The 23,450-nt window shown below is 44.2% G+C and overlaps 1 protein-coding gene across 1 annotated transcript in view; it reads left to right on the top strand.

The window, feature by feature from the left end:
- LOC126278935 (putative neural-cadherin 2) overlaps positions 1 to 23,450 on the top strand; it is a 153,430-nt gene that overhangs the window by 24,780 nt on the left and 105,200 nt on the right. The window contains exon 3 of the mRNA XM_049979213.1: positions 19,766 to 19,936. Within this exon, the coding sequence (XP_049835170.1) occupies positions 19,766 to 19,936 (171 nt within the window). The remainder of the gene's footprint in view (positions 1 to 19,765; positions 19,937 to 23,450) is intronic.

Genomic DNA, 23,450 nt, shown 5'->3' with positions numbered 1-23,450 from the left:
GTCATTCTCCATAGCGTGATTTTCCGACAAACAATGTTCAGCGACCGCCGACTTGCTCCGATACATCAGTCGAGTGTGCCTCTGGTGTTCACGGCATCGATCCTCGACGGTACGCATCGTCTGACCAATATACGACTTGCCACATTGACACGGAATCTGGTACACGCCGGCCTTCCTCAAACCGAGGTCATCTTTGGCGCTCCCCACCAGTGCACGAGTTTTATTCGGAGGACAAAACACAGTTCCGACCCGGTGTTTCTTCAGAATGCGGGCGATTTTCCCCGAGAGTGCGCCTGTGTATGGAATAAATGCAGTGCCTACCTCCTCCCTCGTGACTTCATCCATCTCAACAGGTTTTGATGCAGTGGTTGGGCGGAGAGCACGTGGGATCTGCCACTCTGAGTACCCATTTTTTCGAAACACAGTTCTCAGATGTTCCAATTCCTGGGGTAGACTCTCTGTGTCAGAGATAGTGCGCGCCCTATCTACTAGAGTTTTAAGTACCCCATTCCTCTGTGAAGAGTGGTGGCAGCTGTCTGCGTGCAAATACAGATCAGTGTGTGCCGTGAACACCAGAGGCACACTCGACTGATGTATCCGAGCAAGTCGGCGGTCGCTGAACATTGTTTGTCGGAAAATCACGCTATGGAGAATGACCGCACGAGGATTCTGGTACAGACGTCGACATACTGGGACAGCGTTGTTAGAGAGGCCATCGAAATTCGCACCAATGACGACCTCATAAACCGTGACTGTGGCTATAATCTTATCAAGGCTTGGGAACCAGCGATTGGGTTAATCAAGAGTAAATCGAGCAAACGCATAGTTGTGACGACCACGGCGGACAGAGCCATCACACCGACGTCATCTCAGACGCCGTCGCAATCTGTTCCACCGCTCTACCGTGGCGCGGGGCGCGGACGGCGGAGGGAGCGCGCCGCGGGCGGAGGGTATTTAAATCGGCCGCCGCCGCGACCGCAGGCTGCACGACGCCGCTGGAGTCCAGATGTTGGAGCGCCGCTTCCGCGCGCTCGCTACACCATTTTATGAGTTGACGAGGACCTCCGAAAACCCGCTGGTCAGGGGGCTGGGAAACCAACGCCACTGGCGCCCAGCGACCAGATGGCCAGACCTGCTGCTGGAGTAATCCAAGCAGCAAGAGAAGAAAAATTACGAAGCGTGAAGACGTGAAGACGAACAAAACGTGAGGACCACAACGACAAATTGCGATCTCTGACGCAGGAACAGCAGGCCCTGCTTAACCTGCCCAAAACGTGCAGTGAATGCACGAGATGTCACGCACGACGACGACGACGACGACGACCGAACCCAGTTCCCCCTGAGCAGCCATAGCGTACGGATCTCCGTACCGGCGCGTTCATAGGAGCTCTGTCAGTCAGTTCACCTGATGATGGCGACATGTTTGATCGCCGAAATATTGTGCCCGTTGGACACTATAGACCGGCAGTACACCCGTGGATATTTTGATTATCACATACGCCGGGAGAAACTCAAGAATCACAATGAATAAATGTTTTATTTATTAATATTTCTACAAAAGACGTGACAAGAAAAGGTAAAGGAAAATTTGGGATATCAAATATATTTCAGGAAGGAATTGTAAGAAATACAAAACAGATTAATATACAAAATTAGATGATTTTATTATTTTACAATTGATGATTTATATGTGCTGGGGTAACAGTAGTTTTCCCGGCATCTAGCACGTGTTGCTTTAAATGCGCTATACAGAAACAACCGTGGTTTACATTCATATTGACATTAATACACGCATGACGGATCATTTCACCAAATATAAGCGACGACAGCTTCTGATGTACAGTGGAGTGTACTTTGATGCAGTCTTCTCTACATACCATTTCTTTTTGTCTGTCGGTGAGATAAGAGCAATTTTGAAGCTTTTTTAATTAAATTCTTTAGCTGATGATAAAAAAACAGACATCGCAGTGTTGCACTAACGCTATGCATTTGGGGGCAATCACTTTAATACTGCACGCTGGCAATTCTCATCTGTCTTGCAAAGCCACATAAAATTATGGATTTGTTTGTCCTGCTCGTTGACAATCGCCCTCCATCTTGAAAACTCTCATAAATTTATGGATTTGTTTGTGTTCACCATAAATCAATTAACAGAAGAAATTTATTCTCCTGCATCTGGGATTTCATCATATCAAATACACACATTGAAAAAAAGTTTGTCCGCATCTCGTGGTCGTGCGGTAGCGTTCTCGCTTCCCACGCCCGGGTTCGATTCCCGGTGGGGTCAGGGATTTTCTCTGCATCGTGATGACTGGGTGTTGTGTGATGTACTTAGCTTTAAGTAGTTATAAGTTCTAGGCGACTGATGACCATAGATGTTAAGTCCCATAGTGCTCAGAGCCATTTGAACCATTTTTTTTTTAAGTTTTACATCACATTGGTTCCAAGAATTCCGGAACCTGTACAGAAAATTGAAATAGAGATCAATATAAACATCATTTGTGCCCTTTTTATTGCTCATGAAAACCACACATTTCAAGATGTACCACTATATAGCAAGACCTTCAGAGGTGGTAGTCCAGATTGCTATAAATACCGGTACCTCTAATACCCAGTAACACGTCCTCTTGCATTGATGCATGCCTGTATTCGTCGTGGCATACTATCCACAAGTTCATCAAGGCACTGTTGGTCCAGATTGTCTCAATGCTCAGCGACGATTCGGCGTAGATCCCTCACAGTGGTTGGTGGGTCATGTGGATCAAAATAGCACTTTTGAATCTATCAGAGGTATGTTCGATAGGGTCCATGTCTGGAGAACATGCTGGACACTCTAGTCAAGCGATGTCGTTATCCTGAAGGAAGTCATTCACAAGATGCGCACGATGGAGGCGCGAATTGTCGTCTACGAAGACGAGTGCCTCGCCAATATGCTGCCGATATGGTTTCACTATCGGTCGGAGGATGGCATTCACATATTGTACAGCCGTTGCGGCGCCTTCCATGACCACCAGCGGCGTACGTCGGCCCCACATAATGCCACTCCAAAACAGCAGGGAACCTTCACCTTGCTGCAGTCGCTGGACAGCGTGTCTAAGACGTTCAGCATGACAGGGTTGCCTCCAAACACGACTCCAACAATTGTCCGGTTGAAGGCACATGCGACACACATCGGTGAAGAGAATGCGATGCCAACCCTGAGCGGCCCATTCGGCATGTTGTTGGGCCCATCTGTACCGCGCTGCATGGTGTCTGCAAAGATGGACCTCGCCATGGACGTCGGGAGTGAAGTTCCTCATCATTCAGCCAACTGCGCGCAGTCGTGACACCACGTCCTGCGGCTGCACAAAAAGCACTTTTCAACATGGTAGCTTTGCTGTCAGGGTTACTCCGAGCCATAATCCGTAGGTAGTGGTCATCCACTGCAGTAGCAGCCCTTGGGCGGCGTGAGCGAGGCACGTCAAGGCGGTCCCCGTCTCTCTTTGTCTCCTCCATATCCGAACAACATCGCTTTGGTTCACTCCGAGACGCCTGGACGCTTCTCTTGTTGAGAGCCCTTCCTGGCTCAAAGTAACAGTGCGGACGCGATCGAACCGCGGAACTGACCGACCGTCAAGGCATGGTTGAACTACAGACAACACGCGCCGTGTACTTCGTTCCTGGTGGGATGACTGGAACTGTTCGGCTGTCGGACCCCCTCCGTCTAATACAGGTAGGCGCAGCTCGTGCATGGTTGTTTACATCTTTGTGCTGTTTTAGTGACATCTCTGAACAGTCAAAGGGACTGTGTTTGTGATACAATATCCACAGTCAACGTCTATCTTCGTGAATTCTGGGAACCGGGTGATGCAAAACTTTTTTTTGATGTGTATACTATATACATCCCAGGAACGATGGACCTTGCCGTCGGTGGAGAGGCTTGCGTGCCGTAGGTGCAACCTCAACCGAGGGGTATCTGTTGAGAGGCCAGACAAACGTATGGCTCCTGAAGAGGGGCAACAGCCTTTTCAGTACTTGCAGGGGCAACAATCTGGATGATTGACTGATCTGGCCTTGTAACATTAACCAAAACGGCCTTGCTGTGCTGGTACTGCGAACGGCTGAAAGCAAGAGGAAACTACAGCCTTAATTTTTCCCGAGGGCATGCAGCTTAACTGTATGGTTAAATGATGATGGCGTCCTCTTGGGTAAAATATTCCGGAGGTAAAATAGTCCCCCATTCGGATCTCCGGGCGAGGACTACTCAAGAGGATGTCATAACTAGGAGAAAGGAAACTGGCATTCTGCGGATCGGAGCGTGGAATGTCAGATCCCTCAATCGGGCAGGTTGGTTAGAAAACTTAAAAAGAGAAATGGATAGGTTGAAGTTAGATATAGTGCGAATTAGTGAACTTCGGTAGCAGGAGGAGCAAGACTTTTGGTCAGGTGAATACTGGGTTAAAAATACAAAATCAAACAGGGGTAATGCAGGAGTAGGTTTAATAATGAATAAAAAATAGGAGTGCGGCTAAGCTACTACAAACAGCATAGTGAACGCACTATTGTGGCCAAGATAGATACGAAGCCCACACCTACTACAGTAGTACAAGTTTATATGCCAACTAGCTCTGCAGATGATGAAGAAATTGATGAAATGTATGATGAGATAAAAGAAATTATTCAAGTAGTGAAGGGACACGAAAATTTAATAGTCATGGGTGACTGGAATTAGAGAGTAGGGAAAGGGTGAGAAGGAAACATAGTAGGCGAATATGGATTGGGGGAAAGAAATGAAAGAGGAAGCCGTGCGGCAGAATTCTGCACAGAGCATAACTTAGTCATAGCTAACACTTGGTTCAAGAATCATAAAAGGTGGCTGTACACATGGAAGAATCCTGGAAATACTAGAAAGTATCATATAGATTATATAATGGTAAGACAGAGATTTAGGAACCAGGTATAAAATTGTAAGACATTTCCAGGGGCAGATGTGGACTCTAACCACAATCTATTGGTTATGAACTGTAGATTAAAACTGAAGAAACTGCAAAAAGGTAGGAATTTAAGGAGGTGGGACCTGGATAAAGTGACTAAGCCAGAGGTTGTACAGAGTTTCAGGGAGAGCATAAAGGAACAATTGTCACAAATGGGGGAAACAAATACAGTAGGAGAAGAACGGGTAGCTCTGAGGGATGAAGTAGTAAAGGCAGCAGAGGATCAAGTAAGTAAAAAGACGAGGGCTAGTAGAAATCCTTAGGTAACAGAAGAAATATTGAATTTAGTTGATGAAAGGAGAAAATATTAAAATACAGTAAATGAAGCAGGCAAAAACGAATACAAACGTCTCAAAAATGAGATCCATAGGAAGTGCAAAATGGCTAAGCATAGATGTCTAGAGGACAAATGTAAGGATGTAGAGGCTTATCTCACTAGGGGTATAATAGATACTGCCTAGAGGAAAATTAAAGAGACCTTTGGAGAAAAGAAACCCACTTGTATGAATATCAAGGACTCAGGTGGAAACACAGTTCTAAGCAAAGAAGGGAAAGCACAAAGGTGGAAGGAGTATATAGAGGCAGGGGTAAAATAGAGGGAGCGAAAGGCTATTTACAATTTGTACAGAAAACAGATGACAGTTATAAGAGTCGAGGGGCATGAAAGGGAAGCAGTGGTCGGGAAGGGAGTGAGACAGGGTTGTAAATTCGGAATAGGTATTAAAATCCATGGAGAAGAAATAAAAACTTTGAGGTTCGCTAATGAGACAGCAAAGGACTTGGAAGAGCAGTTGAACGGAATGGACAGTGTCTTGAAAGGAGGATATGAGATGAACATCAACAAAAGCAAAACGAGGATAATGGAATGTAGTCGAATTAAGTCGGGTGATGCTGAGGGAATTAGATTAGGAAATGAGACACTTAAAGTAGTAATGGAGTTTTTCTATTTGGGTATCAAAATAACTGATGATGGTCGAAGTAGAGAGGATATAAAATGTAGACTGCCAATGGCAAGGAAAGCGTTTCTGAAGAAGAGAAATTTGTTAACATCGAGTATAGATTTAAGTGTCAGGAAGCCGTTTCTGAAAGTATTTGTATGGAATGTAGCCATGTACGAAAGTGAAACATGGATGATGAATAGTTTGGACAAGAAGAGAAGATAAGCTTTCGAAATGTGGTGCTACAGAAGAATGCTAAAGATTAGATGGGCAGATCACATAACTAATGAGAAGGTATTGAACAGAATTGGGGAGAAGAGGAGTTTGTGGCACAACTTGGCAAGAAGAAGGGACCGGTTGTTAGGACATGTTTGGGGCATCAAGGGATCATAAATTTAGCATTGGAGAGCAGCGTGGAGGGTAAACATCGTAGAGGGAGACCAAGAAATGAATACACTTAATAGATTCAGAAGAATGTAGGTTGCAGTAAGTACTGGGAGATGAAGAAGCTTGCACAGGATAGAGTAGCGTGGAGAGCTGCACCAAACCAGTCACAGGACTGAAGACCACAACAACAACAACAACTATATACATGAGACCGAGAGCGAAAAGGAACCTCTTGTCGGGAATTTCGGATTCTGAGCTTTTGTAATTTTTACTTTCAGAATTAAATTTTGAACAGTTTGTTAAAAGACTAGATTTGTTTCTAGATGTGAGTTATGGCAGGTTGAATATTGATCATGGAATATAGCTGTTTTGAGCTCAAGTTTCGCTTTATTTGCATCATTTGATCTGACATATTTAAGAAACACATTCTGCATATACACTCCTGGAAATGGAAAAAAGAACACATTGACACCGGTGTGTCAGACCCACCATACTTGCTCCGGACACTGCGAGAGGGCTGTACAAGCAATGATCACACGCACGGCACAGCGGACACACCAGGAACCGCGGTGTTGGCCGTCGAATGGCGCTAGCTGCGCAGCATTTGTGCACCGCCGCCGTCAGTGTCAGCCAGTTTGCCGTGGCATACGGAGCTCCACCGCAGTCTTTAATACTGGTAGCATGCCGCGACAGCGTGGACGTGAACCGTATGTGCAGTTGACGGACTTTGAGCGAGGGCGTATAGTGGGCATGCGGGAGGCCGGGTGGACGTACCGCCGAATTGCTCAACACGTGGGGCGTGAGGTCTCCACAGTACATCGATGTTGTCGCCAGTGGTCGGCGGAAGGTGCACGTGCCCGTCGACCTGGGACCGGACCGCAGCGACGCACGGATGCACGCCAAGACCGTAGGATCCTACGCAGTGCCGTAGGGGACCGCACCGCCACTTCCCAGCAAGTTAGGGACACTGTTGCTCGTGGGGTATCGGCGAGGACCATTCGCAACCGTCTCCATGAAGCTGGGCTACGGTCCCGCACACCGTTAGGCCGTCTTCCGCTCACGCCCCAACATTGTGCAGCCCGCCTCCAGTGGTGTCGCGACAGGCGTGAATGGAGGGACGAATGGAGACGTGTCGTCTTCAGCGATGAGAGTCGCTTCTGCCTTGGTGCCAATGATGGTCGTATGAGTGTTTGGCGCCGTGCAGGAGAGCGCCACAATCAGGACTGCATACGACCGAGGCACACAGGGCCAACACCCGGCATCATGTTGTGGGGAGCGATCTCCTACACTGGCCGTACACCTCTGGTGATCGTCGAGGGGACACTGAATAGTGCACGGTACATCCAAACCGTCATCGAACCCATCGTTCTACCATTCCTAGACCGGCGAGGGAACTTGCTGTTCCAACAGGACAATGCACGTCCGCATGTATCCCGTGCCACCCAACGTGCTGTAGAAGGTGTAAGTCAACTACCCTGGCCAGCAAGATCTCCGGATCTGTCCCTCATTGAGCATGTTTGGGACTGGATGAAGCGTCGTCTCACGCTGTCTGCACGTCCAGCACGAACGCTGGTCCAACTGAGGCGCCAGGTGGAAATGGCATGGCAAGCCGTTCCACAGGACTACATCCAGCATCTCTACGATCGTCTCCATGGGAGAATAGCAGCCTGCGTTGCTGCGAAAGGTGGATATACACTGTACTAGTGCCGACATTGTGTATGCTCTGTTTCCTGTGTCTATGTGCCTGTGGTTATGTCAGTGTGATCATGTGATGTATCTGACCCCAGGAATGTGTCAATAAAGTTTCCCCTTCCTGGGACAATGAATTCACGGTGTTCTTATTTCAATTTCCAGGAGTGTATATTACCCTTAAAATGTCCTTCGTCAAATGGTACAGACTTTTTTAAATTAACATTGAACATTACGTAGTCAACCCCTTCGGAGCTGTGGTACTCAGAATGTGCAAAAATTTAAAACCAAATAAAGTAGAGAAAAATTAGCATACCCCACACAGATTTTTTTTCACAATGTGGATATTTTCGCTCTTTGTTATTGCATGTTGTACATCAAATTTTGATTTTAATTTTTTCATTCGCAAAACCCCAAAAAATAGATTACCGAGGTGAAACATTTTGTATTGCCCACAGGATTTTATTTTCTGGTTCTTAAATACTTGTTTCTGAAGGCCTTCAAGATCATTCACAAACAGTTTGGCAGGTAGGAGACGAGATAGTGGCAGACGTAAAGCTGAGAGTACCGGGCGTGAGTCGTGTTTCGGTAGTTTTGATGGTAGAGTACCTGCCCGCGAAAGGCAAAGGTCCCGAGTTCGAGTCTCGGTCGGGCACACAGTTTTAATCTGCCAGGAAATTTTCATTCAAAAACAGTGTTGTCACCTCTCCTTCTATGGTTCTGGAATATCTGGCTGGTCAGTTCTTCTTCACGATCCTTACTGTCACTGACATGATGGTCTAGTCCAGGTTCTGGCTCTGTTTCATAACACAGAATGTCTTTTTGTCTTCTTTGCAATAGGTCCTGATGTTTTCAGAAAGATAATGTTTTCATTGTCTTATTCTCCCTGCTGGAATTACTGCACCAGGAAACCCAACAGATCCATTTCCTTTGGAGGAGATACGATGTGCAAATTCATTTCCATCACTGTCCATTTTGCAATGTACACTACCTTTGTAGCTAATGGTGAAATTAGGGCGGATATAATGTATTTAGTTATATGAGGTACTTTACTAGCATCACTAGTCTTCAAAACATTTATCCACTAGTATAAATTCACAACTACTTCACCTTTTTCATTTGTAGCAACAACACCAGAATTAGCATGTGTTGTAGGTGTAGGTTTTTGAAGCTATAGTAACGTCAGCTGTCAGCTGGCATTTTAGGGCTGCCAACTGCAAATTGGTGACACCTATAGGCATTTATGACTGTCGCATAAAAGGGACCACTTCTCTTGTATGGCACTATTGTATCCATAAAACATGCTCTTTGATGCAAAGCTGTTCTGAGCTCCTTAAAATCCCTATAAAATTTAGGAGATACTATTGTGTGAAGCATTGCATACACAGCTGCGACATTTAGATAAGGGCCCTTTTACCGGGCCCATGTTATTTCCCCCATAAAGACAAGAGGTCCTTTTCGAGAAGACAGACATCAATTGCTTTTACTGATATTATTGATACGAGTGTGTCCAGAACGAAGTAAATTACTACAATGTACAAAAAACGCAAATACATATTTTAGATATTATCAAAAGTTTTTACTTGTATTGAAAATTATACTTCTCTGACAAGAGATCTCTTTTCGGTTTCCGCCTCAGATATTGAGCGTTTTGTCGCTTTATTTTCAGTGTACGTAACGTAAAAGTTGAAGATAAAAAAGTTTATACGTAGTAATTCGAATCCACGGCTACAGGATTACCTTTCTGTACTGTTTTCGCTGGACCAATCGCTGTCTGAGAACTAAGCTATCGTAAATGGCTCACACTTTACCCGATGCTTGCCAGAAATGCTGTTTCTTCTAAACGCTTGGCCGGAGCTGCCACTTCTGTCACTTTCATTTCTGGCCAAGCCCTGGATGTTGTTGTTGTTGTTGTTGTTGTTGTGGTCTTCAGTCCTGAGACTGGTTTGATGCAGCTCTCCATCCTAATCTATCCTGTGCAAGCTCCTTCATCTCCCAGTACCTACTGCAACCTGCATCCTTCTGAATCTGCTTAGTGTATTCATCTCTTGGTCTCCCTCTACGATTTTTACCCTCCACGCTGCCCTCCAATGCCAAATTTGTGATCCCTTCATCCCTCAGGACATGTCCTACCAGCCGATCCCTTCTTCTAGTCAAGTTGTGCCACAAACTTCTCTTCTCCCCAATCCTATTCCATAGTTCTTCATTAGTTATGTGATCTACCCAACTAATCTTCAGCATCTTCTGTAGCACCACATTTCGAAAGCTTCTATCCTCTTCTTGTCCAAACTAGTTATCGTCCATGTTTCACTTCCATACATGGCTACACTCCAAACAAATACTTTCAGAAATGACTTCCTGACACTTAAATCTATACTCGACGTTAACAAATTTCTGTTCTTCAGAAACGCTTTCTTTGCCTTTGCTAGTCTACATTTTATATCCTCTCTACTTCGACCATCATCAGTTATTTTGCTCCCCAAATAGCAAAACTACTTTACTACTTTAAGTGTCTCATTTCCTAATCTAATTCCCTCAGCATCACTCGACATAATTCGACTACATTCCATTATCCTTGTTTTGCTTTTGTTGATGTTCATCCTATATCCTCCTTTCAAGACACTGTCCATTCCGTTCAACTGCTCTTCTAAGTCCTTTGCTGTCTCTGACAGAATTACAATGTCATCGGCGAACCTCAAAGTTTTTAAGTCAGAATTTTGGTTTTGTTTTCTTTACTGCTTGCTCAATATACAGATTGAATAACATCGGGAAGGCCTGGATATATTATTGATGAAATGGGTGATGACAAGCAGGCGCGGTCCCTTTGCAAACTGTACTAGTAGAATACTGAACAGCTTTTCGAGCTGTTTCAACTTCTCAGTCATTTTACAGTGGACGAGTAGAATGAACACTTAGGTTGTGCTGATAACACTGTCACAAAGATTGGCTTCGTATTACACAGCGCTGCCTACGTCCCCATCATAAACAATTAACTCTACAAATTAAGGTAGATCTTAGGTGAAGAGATATTTTTCACTTATTTGAGACACAGTTAAATAACATGATGATAATAATACGCAATTTGCGTCATATTTTTGACGCCAATACCGTATCAGAAACAGCGAAAGACTTGGGTGTAACTTACCCTGATTAGGGAGAAGATACTGTCGCCCCCCCTTGCAGATTTATTTTCACTTTGTCCCTATGCGCTACAGAAGTCTCGGAACATATTTCCTCAGGTTGTGGAACGGAGACTTCTGTAGTCTCTCATTTGTCCACTATTTCGATGAAACCATGCATGGTATGAGTACTGAAAACACCAAATGCTTAGACCTAACCAGGTGTGCTTGTATACATCACGACTGCATCACCTACCTGTTTCATCGTGTCAGTGCTTCATAGACTCAGTTTGAACGGTTGCTGTCAGACAACTTAGGGGATTGTGTCTACTTCATCCCTTGCACATTGTCCTAGCACCCCAGGATCTTGAATCACACTACAGGTACTCATTATCTTATTGTGTTTGCTACAAAAGGTCTAAAATATTTCTGTTGTCCGACTCTGGAACAAACCATTCTGCACGCTACACACAACTGCAGATCCTGCTGTATTTGAGAAAAAGTTGAAGCTTTTTTTTTTGTCCTGAAAACATTTCCTTTAAAAATTTCACACATGATCTTTTCGCTCTGTCCAACAGTGAAACAGATGCTCACTTCCCCTAGTTACTATCGCTCTCTTCATTTCTCATTGCGTTCTACCACGCTCATTTTTCTGTCCCTCTCCCATCCATTACATCCAAGGTCCAAAATCTAAATCTACCTGCCAATTTTTACGACTCCCCACAACTTCTAGAACTTCATTCTCTCCACTTCACATTCTACATCTGCCAAACCTTCCCTACACGCATTCTTCGCCAGAAAATAATGTTTCCATCCTTCCTACAGCTCCTAAAACACCTTCATAGATACCACATAACTCATAAACTTGCTTATCAAAACCCCATAAGGTCTCCTCTCACCATCTGTCTTGGGTTACTGTCAAGTTCCTGTCCTTCTCTTCATCTTCAGGTACTCCATATTATTTCCTGAAGCAGCTTAGCTTCTGCTTGCTCATCCAGAAATCTGTCTTTCTGGCAACTACAGTCCTACCTTTTCTTTCCCCAGCAGAAGCTCTGTCACATTTCACATCTTCAACTCCCACTTTACATTCAAGGCTCATAATACCCGCATATGACTCCCCTTTCCAAGCACCCAACAAACTCCACACTAAGATTTTGCTATCCATATTATCTCAGAAGCTTGCACGCAATCATCCACCCATCCATACTACTGGCCTTCAACCAAAGTCGTCAGAGAAGAAACAGTTACAGCCAGCCATAGAGCTATTGTTGTTAGTCAAATGTCGAATTGCTCTGTAGAATGATTCAACGGGAATTTTTGGATATCGGAACCTCATCCAAAACACTGGAAGTTCAGTCTCGAGTCAGTGACTAGGATCACTTCACTCTGAAACATTACTCTTTCTGTTCTTCTCGTTGGCATAGATTGTCAGGAGATGTTTGTATGCTGAGTGAGCAGTTCGCAAACGACCGACGCTGGTATGGTGCAGAAGTCGGGCGTCCTTACACTTATCGCTGCTAGATCGCATCGACTTCACAGAAGCAAGGGGCTTCACGTCATCGCAACTTAGCCAGTTACCAAGTAATATTTGTAAAGTAGACAGACAAACCTTCCTCGTGAATCACTCTATTACTGAAAACCAGGTCAAAATACTTACAGTAGTTTCTGAGATTTTTGCCACATTACTTGTACTTGTACTGTGAAACCTTGCTTCTTGACAAACTCCATGATTTTACGTCAACGGGAAGTACCCCATAGGTTTTGATGAGTGAGTTTGCGAGTATCAAAATATGTGACAAAAATGGCCATATCTTTTGACTGAATTGACTTAGAAGCTTCCATTCTTTACACCTTCAAGGGATTATACGCTAAAGTATGTGATATGAACTTCAATTTGATACGTCAGTCCTTTCCTGAGAAAAACGGCTTTTAACAATCGGACAGACAGACGGAAAGTGATCCTGTAAGGATTCCATTTTTACCGAATGAGGTACGAGCCCTAAAAATGGCCAGCATACACGCTGAGGAGGGAACAACTGCCGCAAGCTGGGGACACAATTCCAGAGTGTTAACTGTGTTACTAAAATTGGGCAGACGAACCACATAACTGTGTATAATAATTTTCTATGTTATTATTACTACTAATAGTTAATAGAAATACGAAAAGCTAATATTGTAACATCTAGCAGAAGGAAAGAGGAAATATAGAAATATAGTTTCCATTTTGTCTGTATCGTTTACGAGTGTCAAGAGCTGGTTATTCTAAAAAAATAAATGCTTTTCATAAACCAATAATATTTAGATATACTGCTACTTCACAGAGAATGCAGAAGCAACATTTATTGTAGAATCTTAGAACATTTGTTCAGGCTCAAATGTGATGATGTACTTCGAACAGAATGACTTGCTCCATGACAACCAGCATGGATTCCGAAAATATCGATTATCGATCGTATCAAACCTATCTCGCGATTTTTCGCCCACAAAGAAGGACAGCAAGAATGGTCACAGGTTTGTGTGAACCACGGGACAGTGTCACAAAGATGTTGAAATAACTGAACTGAAATTGTAGGAACACAGAAACTATCACTTGAAAATTTTCTAGAACTAACTTGAATGAATGTAGGAATATACTATAGCCCCCTACGTATTGCTTCTGTACGTAACACTAAGACAATATCAGATTAATTGTAGCAAGCTTAGAGGCATTTAAACAATCATTCTTTCCGCGCTCTAAGTGAATGGAATTGGAAAAGCCCTATAAATGGTACAATGGCCGTACCTTCTGGCATGAACTAAAGAATAGTAACAGAATATAGAGGTCGACTTTGACGTTACACCTTCTGTCCCTCGATGAGGTATTCACTGGGAAGATTTCTCAAAGGGGAGAAATTAATTAGTAGCTAATAAGGTATTTGATTTTTACATATCTCAACAGTCAGACGTGAAGACAATGCACATTGATGATGGACAATCTCTTCACAAAGCACCATACCTGGCGGCTCATTAAAACTTTTCTTACTTTAACTGACACATTACTTTATTAAGATCCGTCATCAGAACGTTATCTCTTAATTGGGCTTGCATCACCCATGAGCAGACTGCCAAGATTCATTATTCGAAAGCGGGAACCGATCAAACACACGCAATTCTCACTGTAGAATGTTGTGTACGGCAATGGAAATAGTTGGTTAAAATATCTCACCATGGGTGGGGGGGGGGGGGGGGGGCAAAGCAATTAACGAAAGATCACGGATAGTATACAGGGTGTTACCGTAAAAGTGTACAAAAACAGGACCCAGAGGATGCCTCCACTGAACAATCTGAGGTAGGGAACTTGACGTCGGAGAAACCAGCTCAAGGAGATAACAGGAATGAAATCGCATTACTGTGTGCCTTTTTATTTACGCTACTTACAGTTTACTGCAAATACCATAACTGATACAGTGAAGGCACCTTTTGTACTGTATCTTACTAAACGTGCTGAAACTGGCTGCCATGAACCTCAGTTCAAGCACGACATCGGCGTAAAGTATTCTGACGCAGCCTGACGAATATCCTTGGTGTGTTTCGAGTCACATCACAGGAAGCTAAAATTCTGGCAACGACACTACAGGCCATTAAAACTGCTAGACCACTAACATGACGTTCTACAGATAGGAAATTTAATCGACAGGACGAAGTTGCTGTGATATGCAAATGATTAGCTTTTCAGAGCATTCACACAAGTTAGCGCCGGTGGCGACACCTACAACATGCTGACATGAGCAAAGTTTCCAACCGATTTTTCATACACAAACAGCAACTGACCGGCGTTGCCTGGTGAAACGTTGTTGTGATGCCTCGTGTAAGGAGAAGAAATGTGTACCACCACACTTCCGACTTTGATAAAGGACGCATTTTAGCCTATAGCGATTGCGGTTTGACGTATCGCGCCATAGCTACACGCGTTCGTCGGGATCCAACGACTGTTAGCAGAATATGGAATCGGTGAGTTCAGCAGGGTAATACGGAACGCCGTGCTGGATCCCAACTTCCTCGTATCACTAGCAGTGGAGATGACAGGCATCTTATCCGCATCGTGCAGCCACGTCTGAATCCCTGAGTCCGCAGATGGGAACGTTTGCAAGACAACAACCATCTGCACGAACAGTTCGACGAGGTTTGCAGCAGCTTGGACTATTAGCTCGGAGACCATGGCTGCGGTTACCCTTGAAGCTGCATGACAGACAGGAGCGCCTGCGATGGTGTACTCAACGACGAACCTGGGTGCACGAATGGTAAAACGTCATTTTGTCGGATGAATTCAGATTCTCTTTACAGCATCATGCAGGTGTTTGGCGACATCGCGGTGAACGCACATTGGAAGCATGTATTCGTCATCGCCATACTGGCATATCACCCAGCGTGATGGTATGGGGTACCATTGGTTACACGTCTCCGTCACCTCTTGTTCGCATTGACGGCACTTTGAACAGTGGACGTTAGATTTCAGACGTGTTACGACCCGCGGCTCTACCCTTCATTCGATCCCTGCGAAACCCTACATTTCAGCAGGATAATGCACGACCGCATGTTGCAGATCCTGTACGGGCCCTTCTGGATACAGAAAATGTTCGACTGCTGCCCTGGCCAGCACATTCTCCAGATCTCTCACCAATTGAAAACGTCTGGTCAACGGTGGCCGAGCAACAGGCTCGTCATAATTCGCCAGTCACTCTTCTTGATGAACTGTGATATCGTCATGAAGCTGCATGGGCACCTGTACCTGTACACGCCATCCAAGCTCTGTTTGACTCAATGCCCAGGCGTAACAAGGACGTTATTACGGCCAGAGGTGGTTGTTCTCGGCACTGATTTCTTAGGACCTAACACCCAAATTGCGTGAAAATGTAATCACATGTCAATTCTAGTATAATATATTTGTCCAATGAATAACCGTTTATCATCTGCATTTGTGTAGCAATTTTAATGGCCAGTAGTGTAATTCCATCTCCTTATCCACTGATGTCTCATACACAAGTGACTTTAGATATATGCTTAGGAAATAATCAACGAAATTCAGGTGTGGTGACCTCGCAGGCCGTGGAATAGGACCCCCCCCCCCCCTCCTCCTTCCAATCCAGCGACCAGAAAATACAGATTTTAGATGGTTACTCACATCCACACTGAAGTGAGGTGGTGCACCATCATGTTGTGTCCACATCCTCTCACTAACAGCCAATGGTACGTTCTACAACAACTCAGGTAGAGCTCTTTGCACGAACCTCAAGTACAGGTGGCCATTTAGACGCCCAGGTAGGAGACATGGCCCAATGCGATTGTGGCCTTCAATGCCGGCCCAGATATTAACAGCGAAACTACTTGATGATGTAACTCTATTACAGCGTGAAGGTTTCCCTCATCTCACACATGGCTATTCCTGCTCTTCGAAATACCACAAGGGCCAAATGAGACCTCGTCAGTAAACAGCACGATTTGGAGCTTATCTGGTCGATCAATCGATTGTTGGAGCAACCACTGACACAATGCGACCGTTGGTGCAAAGTCAGTCACAAGCATTGCATGGACTCGTTGTGAGTGATATGGGTGTAATTGTTGTTGTGTAATTATTGTTCACGGAGTTCTCGCCACACGCTGGTACGTGCGGCGCACATTTCACGTGCAGTGCGAAGAGTACTTGCACTGTTGCCCACTGCAACACGTTCCAGCACCATCTCTTCGAAACCGGGCTTGTGAGTGCTCCTCTTGTTGCCATGTCCCCTCTTTTCGACTTTACAATGGACCAGTCTCCCTCATTCGTCGATCAAGAGAAATAAACACTCGTCGTGACGGACGGTACCTGTTAGGAAATCGTTCCCTGTACAACCTTTCAGCAGTGACAGTAATGCAACGTAGTTCCCTATACAGAAAGTGCATGTCAGTGAGTTCTGCGAAACTGTACCCGTACCTGTCCATCGTACTGTACTGTACGTCTCTGAACAGCACTGAATAATGAAAGGGTCTGTCGTTCATAGCGCGTACTGTCATGGAACATAGTAAATACGATACAACAGAGCCACCTTATGGACCAGCAATGTAAACAAAACCTGCATCATGAGTTTCCAGTAATCAGACACGTCCTCCCTGCTTCTTTGCAGGAAATAAAGAACGTACATGTAGATAAACAGCACAGTACTTGGAAGCTTGTATGCATGTTAGTTGCAAATAAGCTAAGAAATAGTAATGCTAGACAAAACGGTAGACAAGTTTACTTCCATGACTCCTTAAGCTCGCTTCTCCAACCCCAGGTTCCCTGCCTCAAACTGTTCAATGGAGCATTCTCTATGTTCTGTCACATTTCTGCCCTCTCTTCTGGAAACACCCTGTATGTGCAGACTGAAACGACGAATGAAAATTTGTACCAAGGCTCGGATTCGAACCTGGATCTCGTGCTCACTAAGCAATTGTGCTAATCACTACGTCAACTAGGCACAGTGGGTTTGCATAACTGCACAGACTACCCTAGCATGCCTCCCTCAATCCCAATGCCCATTGACGTCTCAGCCCAATTGAGACTCTGAGTCTTAAAAAGTTGTTTGTAACCATATAGTTTCATTTGAACACAAGACAGTGTTCGAAAATCTGCCCCCCCCCCCCCCACCCCAAAATTCGCCACCAGCCTCTCCTACTATCTTCCTGAAACACATTTTAAACACACAATATATGCTAAGTAAATTATCTGGAAACAGGATGGTATTCCCTGTGAAATAATGAACTCGACTAATGATGGTGACGTAGATAATTATTCAGCCAGTAAAATTACGCTCAATTCAACTTACATCTGTTCTGTAGAAGCTAACAGCAAGAAAAGACAAAATGAAATTATCAAGAGAGGTCGTCGCTTTAACTTATGATTCAGTTCTGGAAGACTTCCGTGGTATAAATGGTCACTGGAATTACGAAAGTCTTCACTGATTTATACATAATGACACATTTTATCAGTTAATTTTAGTGGTATTTTACCCATCTTTTAGAGTAGATTACTATGCACATCGATCAGATAATAGGAAGATTGTAAGGTGTCAGGCAAATCCAACACGTTCCATGAAAACCCTGACATGATAGCAAATCCGGCAATATGTCACATAGCTCCAAATAAATCCTGACATTAAATTCATTAAATTAAGCAAAGTAATACAATCAATGAGTGAGCAAATGGAATACCACAGACTAACACAAGAATGTCTAAATGCATGTCATACCTTCCCACCGTGAAACAGACGCAGTTCCAGGGGAGAAACGAGAACAGAAGCCGAGAGCAGAGCTGTGTAGGCTAGAAGGCCCTACGATAAGAGCGCCAGCCGACCGCCGGGAGGTCCATCCCCCAGCCCATGTTAAAAGATAGAGCCCTCCAGAAGGACAGTATATGTCTTACGATAACACTAAAAGGGCCACACCAGCTTCAAGTTTTAGAGTGAGACTATATGCGTCTCTGTTACGTAGAAAACATTAAAAACATTGCCCCACCACGAAAAATATAACGTTTCTCAATGGATAGACAGAATTTTTGTAGGCGGAGCTTAAGGTTAACACTGAGACCCTGAGTGGTCAGTTGAAAACACAGCCAGATACCTTTTTCTTAAACTAACCTCGGTAAACAGTAGTAACGATAAGTTCGAGAGAGTTGTTACTGAGACGGCGAGGTGTGTGGAGCTGCGCCGTCTGCCGCCCCTGATGCTGCCCAACCACCGACAAGGTAATGAACGCACACGATGCCACATTAGAGCGCATAACGCTTCACTCACAACTGCAGAAGTCTCATCTGTTACACCCTCTTTTTACGTAATATTAGTGTCGATCGTCAATTAAACTTCGTGGTATTCACATTCGCTACTTGAAGTTACAATCTGAAACGCGATGATTTTTCTCTTATATAATTATTGAGAAGCCACATCAGCCACTGTAATTTACGACAAGTGAAATAAGTAATTAAAGATAATTGAGGGTCACTGTAGACCATTTTTGATAGTTTTCTCTCTTGTGAAACTTAATTTAAACCTAGATTATAGATGTGATATGGCATAGGTCATCCATTATAGAACTTGGAAACCCACTCAGGGAATATTCGTTCACATTTTTCTTGAACGCAGTTGGTTTTTATCATCCTGTATTAAAACATTTCCTTTTATCAATAGTGCAATTTATAAACAACGTTTTGTGAGTAGAATAGAATTTCCAATGGTAAACGTAACTGCTTTTTCGACGTTATTTTACCAGCTAACCAAAAATAGGAAAGCCTTGAACCCCTTCCACTAAATTTAGTTAGTATTAAGATTCGTTTACAGGTAGTGCAGTGGAGGTGACGTTGAAATCATTAAGTATTTGATTATATCATCGCTAGTCTCACTGAACTCTTCTGAACTCTACACGTCATGCGTGGTCTGGCGTCTCCTTAGCAGCAACAGGTCCCAGCTTCAAACTAGTTGCACGAAAGTGGTAGCGAGACACGACTTAGAACTAACAGAAACCACGGAGAATGTTTGAAGATAATAAGAGTGAAAGGAAATAGTTGGAGATCTAGATTCAGAAAGTATTTTTGGGCAGTTTCCACAGTGTTGAGGGTGAAGCTGGGGCTTTGTTTCGGTGTTGCACGGCGGCTTGTCGCTGTGTGTTGCAGTACGAGCTGGTGCTGGCGGCGGTGTCCTCGGAGGGCCGCGTGGTGGGGCAGGCGACGCTGCTCGTGCGGGTTCGCGACGCCAACGACCTGGCGCCAGCGTTCGAGCAGCCCGTGTACCGCGCCACCGTCCAGGAGGAGAACTCCGCACACCTGCCGCGCAGGATTCTCACGGTCTGTGCGCCGGCCTGCCGCTCGGCCGACTTACCCGCGTCCTGAGCTTACCGCAACAGGCAACCGAACACCCGCACAGCCTCACTGCGGAAACGTTCCATTCAAAAGTAATCACCAAACGCGTCACGCTTTCAGTCGGGCGAGAAAGTCAAAATGGGTGCGGTTGTGGATACTTTAGCGGCAGACCGCGTTCTATGAAACAGGAATTGATTGTCTCCCAGTGGAACTAATGTCTTAACACACCTGCTGATTACTTTTGGATGGATCCATTCCATGGCCCGGTTGTGTAGTGTGTTCGTTTTTCGTTTGACTGCCCCTCATAGTTCTGAACTGGTACAAGACTTCGGAACACTATAATGTGTGTCACGTTCGAGGAATCGATGAAGGACCATTTCTGAAGTGCCTGAGAATCCAAGGGTGAAGCAACGTGTTGTAACTCCTCTGTGAGAAAGGCAGTAGACGGAAGCCCACCACTTATAGAGGGGCAGCTCTGCTGTCACACTATTTGAATACGCACCCCTGTACCAGTTTCCACGGCGCTTCATTGCATATTGTTGTAAGTTGAAGGTCTATAGCAATCTCAATTTTTCTCTAGGTAAATCTATACTCTGTTTATACTGTATAAATTTCTCAACCCGATAACATCTGAATTTTAAGTTCAAGAATTTTTAAAACGGAACCGTGGGTGGACAGTGCCCTCTGAAAAGTCTCTTCCTAAGTTCTATCCTTGTTTAATTACAATATCATAGTGAAATACGGTACATTTTCATTATTACTTATATCAAATGCAGTGCTGTGATTTTAGCTTTGTATCTTATATGCCAAGGTAAGTTAATTTACTCGTTTTCTAGTTTTTAGCACCAATATCGGTTTTTACTTAATCATTCAAAAAGTAAAGGAGATACTTTCATCTGATCTGCCATTTGTTTTTGTCAAAAACTGAATATAATTCCAGATTGGCCTAATGATAAAATCTGGCCTAACAGGCGAATACTGGAGCGCCACCGTCCACGTGATTCTGTGGTACTGCTACTACAGAGATGGCCTCTGGAGCTGCGAAAAGTGAAAGCGATCTACATACAACCAGTGTATGTATCGGCCTCATGCACTTTGTACTGAGACCAGTGCGAGCGTGATAGTGGTGGGCCGGTCAACAATGGCTGGGTGGAGGTGCATGACTTCATGCGCAGCTGGTCGGATACATGGAGGGTGTGTCCTTGCATGGCCTGCTTGCGACAGCAGTTACAGGCAACGCTGTCTGGGAGCTGATTGGGCGATGTGTAGTTGAAAATGTTGAATGCAGAAATGTCGCCTCAGAGGACACTGGCACATGATAAAAATCTGGTTAAACACGAAGAAAGACACGAAATGTTCACCCAGATAATTTCTTCATAAGTAAAGTTACAAAAACCCGAAGAGCAAAAGCCGGACGGATTAATAGACGACGATATGGCACGGATCTTGTACATCGAATGGTTAAAAAGTTGAAAACTGATCTTCGAATTGATACCTGGAATGTTCGATCTTTATATAGCCCAGGTTCTCTAAAGAAGTTATTAGACCAGCACGGGAGGCTCAAGGAGAGCATTATTGCCATCCAAGAAATTCGATGGACAGGGAGTGGGATATTGGAAAAGAAAGAGGGCACTATGTTCTATAGCTGTGATGATAACAGACATGAGTTTGGTACAGGCTTTCTTGTTCATAAAGGTCTGATACATTTGGGGATGAATTTTACACCCATTAACCCAAGGCTGTCAGTAATTAAGAATTACGGAAGATTCTTTAATTATACTATAATTAATGGACATGCACCAACAGAAGAATCTATTGAAGACCTAAAAGAGGATTTCTATGATGACCTTGAAAAAGCTTATGATAAGTGTCTGAGGAATGACATCAAGATCGTGCTTGGTGATTTTAACGCACAGCTTGGAAGAGAAGACATTTTCCAGCCCATAGTAAACAGGGATCCACTAATGATAATGGAATAAGATTGATCCTCTTTGCAGCCTCTCTCGGAATGTAATAGTGTAATCTACTAGTTTCCACATAAGGACACATGGAAGTCACCTGATGGTGGAACCATTAATGAAATTGATCATGTACTGACAGACCAGAAGCATAAATCTAACTTGTTGGATGTTCGAAACTTTCGTGGCCCTAATGTGGACTCAGATCATTTTCTTGTAATGGCCAAGATAAGAGCAAGGATATCAAATGCTCAGAAAGAAAGACATACTAGGAAAGAACGGCACAATATTTGCAGCACTGCAATTAACAGAAACTTACTAATCATACTGTCAGAAAGTTTCTCAGGCCCTGGAACAAGAACAAGAACAACGAACAATGCAAGATAGTAATGACATAGAACAAAAACGGCTGACTATATAAATAAAAAAAGAGCTGCCGGCCAGAGTGGCCGAGCGGTTCTAGGCGCTACAGTCTGGAACCGCGAGATCGCTACGGTCGCAGGTTCAAATCCTGCCTCGGGCATGGATGTGTGTGATGTCCTTAGGTTAGTTAGGTATAAGCAGCTCTAAATCTAGGGGACTGATGACCTCAGTTGTTCCATAGTGCTCAGAGCCATTTGAACCATTTTTTGATACAATGAGTGGGAGTAATATATGAAAATTTAAGACGGCTCTGAAGAATACTGTCCCGAAGTTCTGCGTCGTTATTCCCTGGCCAGCTTTTTTGTGCGGTAGGAAGACATGGCTTCATAGGAACAATGATAGGAGAACTGATGCTGCGGACTGCTGTTTTTGACAGCAGTCTAATACTGCACGCCTACAAGGGAATTTGAAGAGCTAAAACTGACATTAAAATAAAATTAAAACAGAGATGTGTCTGTTTTACCACCCTGCAGAATACCGCATCTGTGTCCTATCGATATTCGAAGGTTAAAACATAGCGGAATGAAGCAGCTCATGGCATCTGGACATGCGGCCGCTGTGGCTTTTGATATTTGAATGCAGTGTCATGGATTGTTGGTTTTGGTTCAAATGGCTCTGAGCACTATGGGACTTAACATCTGAGGTCATCAGTCCCCTAGAACTTAGAACTACTTAAACCTAACTAACCTAAGGACATCACGTACACCCTTGCCCAAGGCAGGATTCGAACCTGCGACCTTAGCGGTCGCGCAGTTCCAGACTGTAGCGCCTAGAACCGCTCGGTCACAACGGCCTGCCCCACAATGACATACTGCGTAGTGTTTAAAGCATACTGCACACAAGCAGTAATGTATTGCTCGTCTTAATGTGTGCAGACAGAAGGATATTCCCTTCTCTATTCAAAGCTACAATCAATGAATTTTATACATCAGTAATGTACGAGTATTAAGTTACTTAAGGAATAATGCATTCAAGTATCAATGAACTATATTCTATTTCTACTAACAAGTTACAAAGGTAAGTGTATTTCTCATATAAAGCTAAAATTCACGCATTCCGTGTATGAAGTGATCAAACAGTATTTAATCGGTCTAATCTGTGTAAACATACATTAGCAC

The sequence above is a fragment of the Schistocerca gregaria genome, chromosome 6 (genome assembly GCF_023897955.1).
Source record: "Schistocerca gregaria isolate iqSchGreg1 chromosome 6, iqSchGreg1.2, whole genome shotgun sequence".
NCBI lineage: Eukaryota > Metazoa > Arthropoda > Insecta > Orthoptera > Acrididae > Schistocerca > Schistocerca gregaria.
This window is presented reverse-complemented; position numbering and strand designations above follow the sequence as displayed.